The sequence below is a fragment of the Lipophrys pholis genome, assembly GCF_963383615.2.
Source record: "Lipophrys pholis genome assembly, chromosome: 15".
NCBI classification, from domain to species: domain Eukaryota; kingdom Metazoa; phylum Chordata; class Actinopteri; order Blenniiformes; family Blenniidae; genus Lipophrys; species Lipophrys pholis.
In genome coordinates this window covers 12,745,142-12,760,695 of record NC_137642.1, presented here as the reverse complement: position 1 = coordinate 12,760,695, position 15,554 = coordinate 12,745,142, and the positions used below count along the sequence as shown (strand labels likewise).

The following is a 15,554-nucleotide window of genomic DNA, read 5'->3' as shown; positions in this document are numbered from 1 at the left end:
AACCTCCCGACCACGGTGGATAACTGACACAGAACTTCAGAAAGGACAATGGACTGCCATTTGCGTTGTATCAGCAGAGAAGTATAGCTCAGCCTTTAGAGTCTTCGTCAGTGTGCTAATGAAAACAAGTCAACTTTAATCAGATAACTTTCCCAACAAAAAAGTTTCAACTCCTGAAAATATTGATTGCTGTGCCCTGCAACCAATAATAACCATGATAGTAGATGTCTGTTCCATGTTTACAAAATAAAAGAAAGTTGCAGAATTTCACATGATTTTTGAAAGACTATTGTTGAAAAGTACTCACAAGTACTTCCTGCTGTTGGCTCGAATGCAACTGAGACACCCGTGTTAAAAGCTGTGAAAAGCCATTAGCCACCCGACATTGGATGCAGATGATGGTTTCTAAGAAGTACCATCTCTCAGGAAAGACAAGTGTCAATCTCACTCAAATGCAGCTGAAAATGTCCATGTTGAAATCTTCAATGAGCCTTTCAGCCATGACACAGAAACGGGTGTTGTAGTGCATAAATCCTCCATTACATGGATAAATGCACCCTGAAGAGTTAATCCAAGCATAAAAATTGCCTTGCTCATTTTCCAGAAGTGTGGAATAGAATATGATCACATGCTATCTTTGATTACATTCAAGACTAATTGGATGGTTCAGACCTGAATCCATGAAAGCAGTTCTGCTCGGCTGTAGAAAGCATTTTCAAAAAATGACTTCAGTTATTTGAGAGAACTGGGGATGAAAATCAATACACAGTTCTGAATGATCACCGTTAGCCTTTCCAGGCGCTATTTCCGTCCTGATAACAGTGGTCCAACATGTTATCATATCTTGTGGGCTTCAGTGTCTGCATGTTGCCCTAACTGGCCATTTTGACCTAACTAGCCTGTCCATCATTTTCTTCAAAGCAATAAACAGACAAATTGTTCTTCCAAAAGCCTGAACAATCCATGAAGTGGTGCAATAAAGTGATTCTGGTACTGCAAAGTCTTTATCATACCCTTTATGTTGGATTTTGTGTTGTTTGTCGATTGGATGTATGTTGGTAGAAGACTAATAGTTCTGAAAAATATCCATGCGCTATAAGGTCCAAGATTGAGGTTTTCTTAAGGGTACATAGGGTCGGAACATGGGAAAATGTGACTTGTGTCAAGTTCTGAGCTTTTAGTCTAATTGATGCAGGAACCACAAGGTGAAAATGTTGCTTGATTGGGGGTAACTGGTGACTCTGAATTGCCAGTAGGTATGAGTCTGTATGAATTCATGTGAATAACACTGTAGGCTTCTAGAATAGAGTTAAAATGCTGTGTGAGTGAAATCCATTGACCACTGTTTCCATATCAGGCAAAAACAATAATTAGACATTTGGTTGTATTCTCTCTGCTAAACAGAATCTGTTATGCTTATTCAGCTGCAGTTACTCAGTCGAATATACAGTATGTGAGTGTGTGGATGAAACTGAATGAGATGGAGAAGGGAGGGATTACAGAGAGCAGGACTCCAAGGGAGTCAGACATAGAAGGAGAGTCAGTGGTGGCAGGGAGACAATCAAGGAGCAGTCCTTTGCCTGGGAAGAAAGCTTCTGGTTTGTATTCTTTCCCTTTTCCCCTCAAGGAGGTGAGTCTAAATGTCTCTTCTACTGCTTTTAATTACATCATTATGTTTCATTCGGACCCAAACGCTGGAGTTTTCTTAATGTAGAATTTTAGAGCTGAGAGTGCAACAGGTGTGTGTGTGTGTGTGTGTGTGTGTGTGTGTGTGTGTGTGTGTGTGTGTGTATGTGTGTGTGTGTGTGTGTGTGTGTGTGTGCATGCATTTCTGTTGCGCAAGTTACACCATTGCAGTGTGTCTGAGTAGGTTACATACCTGTGCTTGTGTGTGTTTGTCAGATTTTTACTAGGAATTATCAGATTTCTATTTTAAGGGACTTTGGATGGACAATAATTGCATCCCTGAATTACAACCTTTTCTTCTGCAAGACGGGAAATGTTAAGTAAATTTTCTTTCATAAACACATAATTGTGTGTGCTTTGATAACACAGACTGTCTGTGACAACTGTAGAAAATGCTTTTGTCCAGGATAATCATTTTTTTATTGACTGTTTGGGTTCATGCTGATCTCTAACGTTCAACCTCTTTTCATCTTTATAAATGGATGTGTCTCTTATTGAATAAAGGATTTCAATTGGGACAGTAGATATTTACTGGACATCTGTAAACTTTTATTATCAGGTAAAAAAAAAACGTTATCCGATAAACGTTGTATTTTTGATGACTAATATACCATTATATTCCCCAAATGTTTAATGTAAGGTCTTACTAAAATAAAAACATAACCATTCCCACATTTTCTTTATACAAAACTATGATAAAATTACAATTCCAAGCATGTTTTCAACTACAGGCATACTGTCTTTTTGCCTCCAGGTAACTCAGAGATCAGTTAAAGTTTCTTTTAAGAAGGCAATGATATGCGCTTTGTAACTTATGTATTAATGTACCATGATAAAAGACCTTACAGACTAACGTTTCAAGAAAGTTCTTTTTTGCTTTTAAAGAGAACATCCTTTTTCAAAGTGAAGCTATATATCTATATTCTAAATACTTCTAATTCATGAATTAACCTATTATTTGTCTGTCCCATCTTTCTAGTTCCAACACTGCTGCTTCATAATGGACACCTCCGAGCAGATTTCATTCCTCTTCAGCTGTAACGTCAGTCCAAGTGAAATGCCAGCGCTTGACATTAGTGTCACCCAAAGTGAGCCACTGACAGTTGCCGTTCCAATGACCATTTTCTACGGCATCATCTTCTTGTTCGGAGTATGGATATTCTCTTTTCCAGGCTACAAGTCCAAATTCTAATGAAAGTCACAACAGAAAAGTGATGCAGCACCATCATCTGTCCACTAAATCCTCTGCAAATTCTCCACAGGTCTTGTTCAATAGCATTAGCATGCTGACCCTCCTAATGGATGCTCATATGAGAGTCAGTGCTATTCGTTTCTACCTGCTCAGCCTGGTCGTTTCAGGTACACACAATTACACTTAATGAGTGATTCTGATTTAATTCAGCCTGAAAATTACAGTTAGAAAGCTTCCTTGGCCTCGTACCTTATGAACAGAATACCTTAATCATTGATCCTTTTGATAATCCTCAGGTGTGGTTATTTTTTGCCTCTCTCCCATGTTTTCTGAAATATCAAGGTGAACTTAAATTCTATAAGAACAGTTGTTTTAAAACCTGCAATGTCTCCGTTTCAACACTCGAGCCGGTGGTACTGTTTCCAATCAATTGTTGTTTTAACATTATCCTCACACTTTATATTCTGTTCTGATTTGTACTTTAAAATATACTCTTGCAGCAATTTTTCATCACTTTAACTAGAGATCATGATCAAGGAAGCCATGTGGTTAATACTGAAAGTCTTTAGTGATTTTAAAAATGTCATAGGAATCTGTTCCCCTGGGAGGAAAATTGATTCTGCTTGAGGAAGGTTGCTATGGAGTTGCCATGGAAGATAATATGCATGTGGAGTAAGGCTGAGGCTGTGTGTTCATGGACATTTCACCTCAAATAAATGTGTACATACGTACCTGCTGTAACTATATATGAGTTATGAGGTAACACAAAATAAAATGGAAGAGAGACAAAGCAAACAAATAGAAATAGGTGAATCACACTTTTCAGTCTTGTAAATCATTTATATTTCAATTGATTGCAGTAGTGTTTTTTGACCATAGTGAGAATGTATAAAGTGTACTCCAAGAAACAGTTTTCACTTCAGCGTTTCCAATCGAGTCCAATCATTTACTTACTTTGAATTATTTACATTTTAGACATCCTGCAGTTGTTGACCATCCCAGTGACTTTGTACCGGTATTACTGGGAGAGCTATCCATGGCGTCTGGGCCCAGCAGTGTGCAAGGCGTACTTCATGATCCGCCAGTTGTACTGCGCCACCACAAGCTGGGTTATTGTGACCTTCACCACCGAGCGCTATGCAGCCATTTGCCACACTATGTGGTCCGTTTCCAGCCTAAAAGTGAGTAAACTTTAAAGAAAACCAACTCTAAAATGATGAGGATTTCTAAAGAAAACAGCTGAACAGCTGAACAGCTGAAAATGTAATGAAATGTTAACTATCCTGACATTGTAAATGGAACTTCATAAATGCAACACAAGGCACAATTTGTGTTCATATAAAATGGGTTTTGTGGATCCAGCTCAATTTGATTTAGGGGAAAGTGACAAAAACGCCTCTTTCAGTCATAAAGGTTGCAGACCTCTGGGCTAGTTAGCAGCAAAGGATATGAAAGCTAATAGAGTAGGTGTAGGCCGTGGCAAATGTGGGAAGTTAAGGTCCTTGTGCCCCACTCTTATGCCTCAAATGCTTTTTTTTTTAATACAAAATATATATGTTGATAGCCATTATAATCCTAATGCAACAATAAACCAAATTCCTAAATAAATGCTCTTTAAATTCAATTCTAAACATGTGTGCTTTATTAGAATAATTAATAGTTACATCTCTTCTTCAATCTCCACAATCTATTCTTGCTTCCCAACAGAGATCCCGTTTGCCATGTCTTCTCCTCGTATGGATCATTTCGCTGATCTCAGCCGTACCTTTTGCTCTGGTGTATGACCAGGCCCGAGCCTGCATCCTGGATTACACAGCCACTACCCACAAAGATGCTTTCCATGTCTCCACCATGTGTGAGATGACAGAGCCGGACCCAGCGCACATCTACAAAGGAGCTTTACTGCTAAGAGCAGGTTTCTTCTTTCTGGTGAGGAAATGTATCATTATCAGGTTAAGCATTTGCATTAGACACTGGTGATCAACTTGCCTCTCTATTCACAGGTACCACTGGTTTCTATTTTTACTCTCTACATGCTCATCTTGCTCTACTTGAGGAGAAACAGTCGTCAAAGGAGAAACATAGGTCTAATGCAGGCTGGTCGAAACCCGGAGGGCAGACGAGACATCCAGTGCCATCAGAATGGAAAACTCCTTTTGAATGAGAAGAGAGCTCTGAAACTCATGGGTGAGGGATGCAAACAAAAACAAACAATTTGCTTTGTAAATGATGTTTTTATCTTGGTGGTGGATATTAAGGCAGATGTGTCGTTCTTCACTAAACCCTTCCTGATACCAATGGACACAGATTGTATACATTTTCCTCAAAAGCAACAGATTGACAAGAAATCGGTAGTGAGCTAATTTCTCTTGATGTGATGTCCCCCCCCCCCCCCCCCCCCCCCCACAGGTGCAGTTGTGGTGGCTTTTTTCATTTGCAATTTTCCAGACATTGCCTCCTCTCTGATGCAAGTCTATGTGGTTGTGTGGTCGGACACCGTCCTTTCTGTCTACACAGTCCTGAAATCCTATTTGTCACTTCCTCTGTGGTACATCAACGGTGCTCTGGACCCGCTCCTGTTCTGTATTTCTTCCCATACATTTCGAAGAGCATGCTGGAGAACTCTGGCTCGGCTCAGGCCTCACTGCTACTGGAAGTATGGGAACATGTCTTGGCTGAAGCAGAGAAGTTCAACAGAAGAAGGGAGCGCAACAGTCAGGGAGAGGACTGGTAGTAAAAAAAACAGGGAAAATACTGGAAATCAAAAGATTACAGTCACAAACCTGTCAAATCAGAGAAACAAGGATGGGCCTGGAAAACTCTTTCAACATGAACAGCAGCTACAATCATTGTGATGTTACTTTTCCGAAAGGCACTTGACAAAACGTGTATGTTACTATGTCATTAATACGGTGCTTCAAATATGGTGATCAAGATTGGTGTTCAACTGTGTTGTTTTTATCAGATCTGTAACGTGTCTGTATTAGTTAGAATGTGGAGACCAAAGCTGGAAATATGCTGACATTAAAGTTGATAGAATACAGAAAGTCTTTGTCAGATATCTGAAGTCTACATGAACCATCTATAATTACAGCTAATTAAAGTGCCCAGCTGGCATGTTAATTGTTGCCCCATTGAGGAGAACAACTTGAGAGCTTTTTGAATTACCACCATAATCACATAACTGCAGCAGGTTTTTGCTTTATTTGGATTTGCATACTCTCTGTCTTTGGTGAAAATGTGGCTTCTGAACAAACCATGTGTTTGATCCAGTTTGGAAATATATTGTGTAATCAATTCATATCACCCATCTAAGTTATTTGGAGTAACAACAAATCGTTAATAAACAATCCACACAGCCAAAACATTCATTGAATTCAGGAGGTCCGTTATGTATATTATTTGATGAATGCTAAATGATGTGGCCAACACCAATGTTCATTAAAATTCCTCTCATATAAACACAGTGGACATTTGCTTTTAGACAGAAGCTGATTAAGAGGACACAATGTGGATATTGAGAAGATTTCAGGTACTTTTTTTTTTAATCATACATTAACCTCACATCAAATGAATAATTAGAATGTGAAAGAGTCTGCATGAATGATAAGCCAATACGGAGATAACAGTTAATGCTTCATTTCCCTTAATAATCAGAGTGCATGTGTTTTTTCATCATTTGCTTTACATAAGAATGAATATTATACCCACATTTGTCAGCTGAGAAAAAACACAACATCAATTGACTATCAATTCTTATAATATTTGTTTTTCAATACACCACGTCAGTTATTTTAATGTAAATCACACAATCTTGAAACAAACAAAACCAAACAAAAAGAGGAAACTCAGCAGTTTATCTATTTATTTATTGTTGAATTGTGTTCTTATTTAAGTAGTGGGTACCTTTTTTCTATTTTTTTTTTTTTTTTACCCTGGTGGGCACAAAAACACGAAATCCAATTGTTGTGACGTAGCAACAAATCATCCAATCACAATAAAGTGGGTGGGGCTCCGGACGGAGCAGCGGAAGATTCAAAACGAAAATGGCGACAGTTAATTGTTCCCTAAATAATCACAAACTAGACAGAAGGTAAAGCACTTTGCTCGTTTTCTTTGTCGTTTTAGTGAGAATACCAAAGATGTGACGCGATGACAGACGTTTTATTTTGTATTGCAAATGATCAGTGTGAGTCGAGGCGGCCCATTTTATCACAATGTTGACACTCGTCGAATTTGCTAGCATTAGCTCCCAGCAACAGGTTATTCAACGATTGTCCGTCGTTGATATATTTGATACTTCGACGATTTAATCATTTGCAACCGCTGTATCGACGCATTGTGCTTTCCACATAGTCTCAAGTGGGACTTCCGTTTCTGTCTGTCAGGGGGACAACATGCAGCATGTTTACCAGCCAGGAGAAGCCGAGCCACTCTGTTGTTTTTAACCCGGACTTCTTCGTGGAGAGGCTGAGACACGAGCGTCCGCAGGTCTTCACCGAGCTGGTTCTGAGCAACATCACTCGACTCATCGATCTCCCCGGGGATGAGTTTGCCCAGCTCATCGGGGAGTCTGAGCCCAGAGTGGCCTCCTCCAGTGGCTTCCTACGGTCCTTCAACTTCCTCAGACGCAAAGGTGAGCGCCTGTGCTTGTTTCGAACCAGTGACCTTTTAACAGCCTGCCTGTTGGTTCAGTTGTACAATATATCCCAAACACTTTAAAGCCTTTGCAAGATGGCAAGCAACCTATGTATCTCAAGCGTCTGTTGCATAACTACGCAGCTGCTACACGAGATGTTATGAGTCTTGGTACAATTCTACTAGGACAGAACACAGTCCTGGTAAGAAAACTGTCCCATATTCAATCAGCAGTGACCATAAGGTGTCTGCAAACAACCAATGACAGATGATTTATCAGAGTGTTTGATTACTGGATATCATTGGTTCCAGTAATGGCTGGAATGTGTGTTTTCCATTGTTACTATAATATTTCCATCAATTATTTTGACAGTTAACATTGACAGGGCAGTGTTCCTTTTTTCCCCCAGACCACTTTGCACTTGTGCTAATGGTCTACTTGTCAAAACTAATAGGTCTTAAGGCTTTGGATAGTTGTGGATAACTTAACGCAATTATTTTTAATTCAATATATCCTGTCGAATTCTGCAATGATCGTCAGATTTCTCATTGTTCAGGTGTGTTGTTTATGTATTGTCGCCATTACCTACTGTATATTGTTGAGCTGATGTTGCACAACAGAGAAGTGCAATTAGAAAGAATGGCACTTCCAGAAGCGATAACGATCTGATATAACCGATATCATTTGGTGTGTTCCAGACAAAGGAGTGGTGTTTGGTTCTCCATTAACCGAAGAAGGAATAGCACAGATCTATCAGCTCATTGAATACTTGAGTAAACGTGAGTATGCAGTGTGCATATACAACAACATATGTACAAAATACAACAATTCACAGGCTGGAATCATCAGACAAACCTGAACCATTGCTCAGTGGTCCAAAGTCTGATACCCAGATGACATTGCATTCCGTGATTTATTTTTCTTAAAGAAGAGTTTGTGATTTAAAACTTTTTATTTTTGGTGGTACATTGGAAGTGTCCACGGTCAATACAGATATCGACTGCCATGTCATTTGCTGCTGGGAACTTTTGCTGGACTTTATTCTACCAGCTGACAAGCTTTGTGGAGGTGTTGCTTTTGTCCTCCAGCGGGACTCTGCTATGCCAGCAGTGCCAAGACTCCTCAGAATTGCTTTGTTCGCCATGCCACACCAGTGCCTGATTGGTCTGGAATGACCTGCACCCGACAGCGAATCAAGAGGAAGTCGAGGGCCAATTTAAAAACTACAGTACAGATAAGCCGAAGGCTGACATCTAAGCTGTGTCAGCAGTAACACTTGCTGATTGCCTCAGTCAGGTTGCATTGATGCAGTAATTTATGCAAACAAGTCACAAGTGCATTTTGTTTGCATAAATGACCACTTTGACTTTTCTGGAATTGGAATATTGATCTTAGAAAATACTATAATGATAGTCTGGGATATTTATCATAGAAAGCAAGTTGTGAAGTTATTATTGTTAATAATTGTTTGTTTGTTTATTTATTTATTTAATTCAATATATGTAAGTTTAATTCCGTGGGTAGTGCCAAAGACCTTTGTGGGTCAATATAAATCTGCTCGTGTCACCAGGGTCATTTCTCTTCCAGCAGGGTTTTTCACTTTTGATTTCAACTTAATTATTTGTCCCTTGAAGGACGATTTGTGGTACAGCAGTTAGAAATAGCAGAGATGATCATAAAAAGAAATAACTGGAGAGTATTGTATTACATATTGTGTTCAGGCTCTGTAAAGGGAAAGGCTGGCCACGGGTTCACCTGAAATGGAACTAAACAATTTTATTATTGGATTAATTTAAAGGAAACTTTTCTTTGATAGTCTTTTTTTTTTTTTTTGCTTGATGGAGACATGCACCTCTATGCAAAAAATGAATAAAAATACTATTGAGGGATAAACATTATCCAACATGAAGTTTTTACTTTTTGAGGAAGTCGAATTGATTTAAAGACACATGCACGACTTGGTCTTTCACTTTGTTGGAGAACAATGAATAAGCATGAGGTCATGGTTTATTTCTAGGACGCTGTGATGTCATTCCCTGAAAGTGGACACTGGGAGCAAGTGCTCACATCAATAATTGATCTGAAAGCACTTTGCTCCTGGTTTCTCCTTCACTCCATCTTTTTCCTCACTTCTGTGCCTTTGCGTTCTTGTGTCTGCTTTACTCCGTGTCTCCCGGCCTACCACCCGTCTCTCCCCCTCCTCATTATTCCTCAGACCTCCATGTGGAGGGGCTGTTCCGTGTGCCGGGTCACAGCTTAAGGCAGGCGGCCCTGAGAGAGATGCTGAATGCTGGGGCAGAGATTGATCTGGAGACGGGTGACTTCCACCCAAACGACGCCGCCACGCTGCTGAAAGCGTACCTGGGGGAACTGCCAGAGCCTCTGCTGACGCACAGACACTATCACGCTCACCTGAAGATCGGAGGTACCCCCTGCACAGACACCTGTCGATCAGTCATGTGAAGCCGAGTTGAAAAAGTACCAACTGACCCTCCTGTGTACAGAGTTGACTCATTTTGATGAGAACGGAGAGAAGACCGACGTAGCGGACAAGGAGCGTCAGGTCGAGGGGTTCCAGCTGCTTTTCATGCTGCTCCCAGCCGCCAACCGCAGCATGTTGAAGCTGCTGTTGGACTTGCTGTACCAAACTGCTCGCAATCAGAAGATGAACAAGATGTCGGCGATCAATTTAGCAACGATGTTTGCCCCACACATAATCTGGCCCAAAAATGTAAGCGTTTTCGTCTGGTTCCACCTGCCAACTGTCAATATATCTGCAGCGATGAAAGTTTGTCAACCAAAATTACAGCTTTTTTTCTTGACTCTTCTGTAAGGTTTTTATTGGTTTTTTTCTTCCTCACTGTAGGTAATGGCAAGTACCCTTCAAGGAAACATAGAAAGGCTGAATAATGGGATAGCGTTTCTCATCAGGCACTCACAGAAACTGTTCAAGGTAAAGGCTTCTTAGTAGAGAACTTCAACTATGAATAAGATATCTGGGTCTTTGCAATTACACAGATTAGTGTTATTAGGGTTACAAGATAAGTCAACAAGGCGATTAGGATGGTAACGGAAGAAGTCTGCAGCAAGTTTTGTTTAAAGGCTCCTTTTAAATACATACTGCTTCATGTTAAAGGTTTGAAGAGTCGGTGAAGAAGCCATCATAGTCTCTCATCATAGTCGGTATCCTTGCCCTTTGTTTTGACCGTGTGTTCAGGTTTTTTTTCACGAGGTGAATTCTGAATTGTCTTCCAGTGAGTTTTAGAGGTTAGACGCTGATAACGGAGCGCTTCTGCACTGTACGTACCTGGACGTTCAGTCCACTGTGAAACACATAGACAAACCAAGAATGAATCACTATGTTCGGCATGCGTCTGAGTTTTCCTCTGTGCATCACTTGGTTGAAAGCTTTCCATTTTCACTCCAGAACTATTTGCTTTGTCGTTTTTCTTCTTTTAGTGTTCAGGTTGAGCAAGCATGCACGTGTTGCTATGACTATTCTGATGTTAAGATCCTGCTCCTGCCAGTTTCACACTGCATTCAGTTATTGATTTTATGCTCCCTGTTTCGTTAGGCTCTGACACACTGTTCTTTTTAAATGCCACTTTTACAGTCCTGACTCAAATGATTACTTCATTCTGCCCCTTTACTCGAAGTACACATGTTTTGCATAAAATCCTTCCAGTCTGTATTGATGCAGAGACTGAGAGTGATTCACTCTATTCACATTTACAAAGCAGGACTGTTTGTTTGATCAGAGTTTAACATGTGTGTTTGTTTCCATTAAAGGCTCCTCCGTATATAAAAGACTATGCTCGCTTCTGCTTCACCGGCTCAAAAACTCTTCAGTTCAACGTGAGTTTTCTTCACTCTTCGCCATCCATTTCTTAGACGGTGCCGCATCACATTCATTTGGCTATAATGCTGCTTTCGGACCTTTTTTATAGTAGCTTTGTTTCCCTTTCGGTCTCAGTAGCTACAGTTTGAAAATGACACTTGTCAATCACATTTCCACATAGTTTTGTTTCAACCTCTCAAAAACTGTTGTTAAAATGAGCTTACACAGTTTCTAATGTCTCCCAATGAGACGCCGCGTTACAACATTTGTAGGACGACATGTCGCTATGTTCTGGGACTGGAGACGGGCCGGGGGCCACGGTAACGGCCGCCTCCCCTTCGCCGTCTACGAGGACGATCCCTGCTGAGGCCGACAGCAGCTGCACCAGCAGTTACACTGAAACTGCCCTCCGAGAGCTTTACCAGCAAGTCAACAACATGCCCCAGTCTGCCAAAAAGAAAAAACTCATCAGACAGGTAGGTATTACGGGTGGATAAACAACATGCGTAACCGGCTTATAGAGCGAGTTTTTTTTTTTCTTTTTTACAGTTAGAAAAGCAGCCAGCGTTGACGTCATCGGCTGACTCGGGGTCACCGTTCAGCAGGGGGCACTGGCGTTCGCGGTCTTTGGGCGGAATTATCAAGGTTTGTGGATTTCTATGTAATCTGATGGTTTTATTTTCCAGACACACACACAGCGAAGTTGTTTACTGCAGTTATTCCCACACTCTTCTGGCAGATGGGCTGAAATCTGTTCCACAATAAAAGCGTACATGAGTGCTCTCCTCTCCAACAAACAACAATTTTTCCTTTGACTCTCTGCAGAAGACTTGTCACACACAGAAGACAATGTAACTTGTTCAGCAAATTGTTGTACATGTCAAAGATTACAGATAGAAATTTACTCAATCTATTGCCTATCTTCAAGTTAAAGTGGCAACGTTACGTCTCTGAGCTTGTCTGGCCTTCAATAAGCATTTATATATAATGCATCACTTGGCGCTTATGTTTAGAGATCATCGTACGAATCGTCATAGCAATCACTTTTCTGACTGCTGGTATGAGTGATATAAAAGTTTTATTTAGTGTAACATTTTAAACAGTAACAGTATTTGTTTTACTCATACACACACACACTTGTGCATTCTTGGCCTCCAGTGTAAAAACTTGTAATGAATGGCGAATACAAGTGGGATAGATACTTTTTACTTTCAATCAAATACAAACTCCTCGACAATCAAAAACCTCCAATTTGGTTTTATTAAAGCCTCTTAAAGTATCATGACACACTTTATTAACCACTTTCTGCCTGTTTAACAGAGGAAGGTGTTGGGAAGCCAAACATCAGCAGATAAAGAAAACAAACCACAGAGTTTGTACCAGACTGCGTCACTGAAGGCCACTGGGGAGAAAACGGCGACTGTGCAGTAGTGGGTATTGTATTTTATTCTTACATAAGCCGTGTATCAAACCTTCAAATGCCAAGTTGCAGTTAAACGTTTTTGCACCGAACTGCTCGTCATCTGCTCATTGACGTCTTCCTTGACACTTCGGTGTCCGGAAGACGAACTGCTGCTTTTATGACAGGAAATCTCCTCCATGATGGTGAAACACTTAGCCGTAATTCTTTTATCCAAACCAAAGCCAATTAAATCGTCCCAGTGATGTTACAAGGCGGCACGATTCACTCCTAAAGCTGTCGGCAACAAGTGTGCAAGTCGTTTCCCTCCTCCTGGCTCTCGAGCCTTCAGTCTGCGGTTCACCGCCGTCACGTCTGGCCTCACACTGCTCCTGATGCCTGCGCTTGGCTTAAAAGATTCAACCTCAACTAATCCCCCCCCCCCCCCGCTTCTCTAGGACTGAATGGATCGTTTCAATGGAATGGACGCGACGCAACTTGGGGAAACATTTTGTCAAAGTTTACAATGGATCATCTGGAGGCTTCGTCAAAGACTGAACAGTGTTCTCTATTGTACGGTTGTGTGGAGCCTGTTTTTTTTTTTTTTTATATATGCTTTAATGTAGTAGGTTTACCAGTCTTGAAGAGTAAATGTTACAATGGCTTCAGCAAATTGTATTTAATTGCAGTTGTATGTGTTCTTCTGAGGCCTTGGACCCGCTGCAGAACATGTAGTGATGTAAAGTGATATGCAGGTTTTCTACTTTTTTTCTTTTTTAAGTCCTTATTAAGTCAAGCTATTGTGAATTTAATTCCCAAAATGTGCCTTTAAAGTGATTATATTTTGAGTGGCTCGCTTTTACCTTATTTATTGTATTCCAAAAATGACTTTGCGTGTCAAGACAGAGAAAATGAAGGAACAGAAAGTGAGATGCTGAGAGACTCGACGGACAAACTCGTGCATTCTTGTTGTAGTTGAAAGGGAATCTGGCATGTCGACACTGTGATACTTTAGAACTACTGCTACTTTAAGCTGTGTGTTGTTTCTCTGGCTGCGACCTTTTCAGGATGAAGCAGCAGAAAATATGGAGGGGTTGTTTTATTTCTCAGGCTAGTTTTGATTCCTATGCAACTTTGTAGGTAGTTTTAAAAGCATTCCATATATTCAAACACCTGCAGTTAATCTGTGAGGTTGTCTCTATATATTTTTTATAACGTTGCCTGTTACATATTTTCAGTGAGCGAATGCAAATGAAGATGTTGCTTTTGTTTGCCTTCTATTGTTTATCCAGGTGTTTTTCTGGGAGAGAGTTGTCCACTTTTGAACGACATTGTAATGTCTTACTGTTTTAAATAATACTCTGCAAAGCTGTTACTTTTAAATTATAATATGACAACTGCTGTGTGCTTTTCCTTACAAATGTAATGGGTGTTCTATGAACCTATGCAACTCACTGTCATTAAAAGAGACAGCCACATTCTGACTGGTTTCTTTTTTTCCTTTATTTACTTTCACTGCAGGGATAATTGCCATAGCTGGCTTTAAACAGTATCATGGAGCTTTTTATTATTTATTTTTTTCTTTCCACCTTTTTTAGCTTGTTTTACAGCTTTGGTTTCTGAGGTTGTGTGTTGTAGTTTTATTTGTTGCCAAAAGGGGGTGCTCTTTAGCTGCGAATACTAGGAACGGTTGACAAACTCCGTTCCAGTCAGTGGACTTAATACATTTAATTTTACATGTATTTTTAAAAGATTTAAAACTTCTATGAGAGAAAATAAACACCAGATATGGCACAAGACACGTGTAAAACATTGTTTCAATGACTTTCATCCCACAGGTGATATTAAACTCCTGTGGGCAGCTTCGTTCAAACTCCAGGCTGAGATCATTGAATTGAAGCAGCAGGGTTGCCAGGTCCACAGAAATTGCCTTCTTTTTGAAGAGTCAACGTGTTGTAGTCAGGCAGATCGATGTTTGAATTGAAATTGCACGAATGACACCGTTGAAAAGATCCTTTATCGGTTTGTTTAGGTCCACATTGCCCTGAACATATGTAAGTTATTAGATTAAATACAGGATGGGTCTGAGAATATCAGAGTTCTGATATTGAGCTGTTTTTGACTACAAATAAAACTACAAATGAGGTAAGTTTCAATCTATTTTTGGCAAATGCACAAATCAAAAGAAACTTTTCATAAGTTGATCACGAATGGGAACAGGATTGTCTATTTTTAGTGGATGATATGCAGAGAGTGAAGACTTTAAAGGAGTTGGAGGGCTGCAGAGAGAGGCTGCACAGTGAAGGGTGAATACGACTTTTCCACAATAGCAGGAATGTCTGAGTGTGTCATTATGGTGTCCATGTCAATGCATGCTCGGTATTGTAAGTATATGTTGTAAACATCTGTGAGAATGGGTCTGCTTCTCCTCATGTTCTGTAAATATACAACCGACAGCCTCCACGATAGGAAGAGTATTGTTTTACTGCTCCAGCTCCAGAGGGAGTTTTATATAGTCCTCCTCCCCCAGAATGAGCACGTTGATTGTAAAATGAGTCTGTCCGACTGTAATCAACTTCACATTATCTGGAGCACTCTCAAACCCACAAACATATATGTTAGTGGCTTTTCTTTTGTGGGGGGCTGGATGTGACTTTGCTTTAAATGTATGCAGTGAATGAAGTGAAGTGCCTTTGCCCGGGAGCCTTTCTGATTTTATTATAAAATACCCTAAGCATAAACACATACAATTTTGTGTAGACTCCAGCATTATTTTTTTTTTCACATTAGATGTATTCTT

General features: G+C 40.2%; 2 protein-coding genes across 4 annotated transcripts; both read left to right on the top strand.

The window, feature by feature from the left end:
• Positions 1 to 2,686: 2,686 nt before the first annotated feature.
• LOC308120418 (neuropeptides capa receptor-like) lies at positions 2,687 to 5,851 on the top strand (the record flags this gene model as incomplete). Its single annotated transcript, XM_080481023.1, has 7 exons — positions 2,687 to 2,836; positions 2,949 to 3,045; positions 3,854 to 4,059; positions 4,586 to 4,807; positions 4,882 to 5,065; positions 5,288 to 5,608; positions 5,844 to 5,851. The coding sequence occupies 7 exons, from the start codon at positions 2,687 to 2,689 to the stop codon at positions 5,849 to 5,851; spliced, it is 1,188 nt and encodes a 395-aa protein (XP_080337149.1).
• Positions 5,852 to 6,886: 1,035 nt separating this feature from the next.
• Positions 6,887 to 14,549, top strand: LOC308120551 (rho GTPase-activating protein 19-like). 3 transcript variants are annotated; one of them, XM_080481205.1, is made up of 11 exons: positions 6,887 to 6,971; positions 7,267 to 7,514; positions 8,216 to 8,296; positions 9,733 to 9,942; positions 10,022 to 10,248; positions 10,384 to 10,470; positions 11,307 to 11,372; positions 11,628 to 11,831; positions 11,905 to 12,000; positions 12,676 to 12,785; positions 13,213 to 14,237. In XM_080481205.1, coding segments are annotated over exons 1-11 (1,377 nt in total). In that variant the 5' UTR covers positions 6,887 to 6,924; the 3' UTR covers positions 13,214 to 14,237. The 3 variants fall into 3 exon arrangements, with proteins under 3 accessions (XP_080337331.1, XP_080337333.1, XP_080337332.1); XM_080481207.1 differs by lacking the exon at positions 12,676 to 12,785 and having other exon boundaries at positions 13,213 to 14,549; XM_080481206.1 differs by lacking the exon at positions 11,307 to 11,372.
• Positions 14,550 to 15,554: the final 1,005 nt, after the last annotated feature.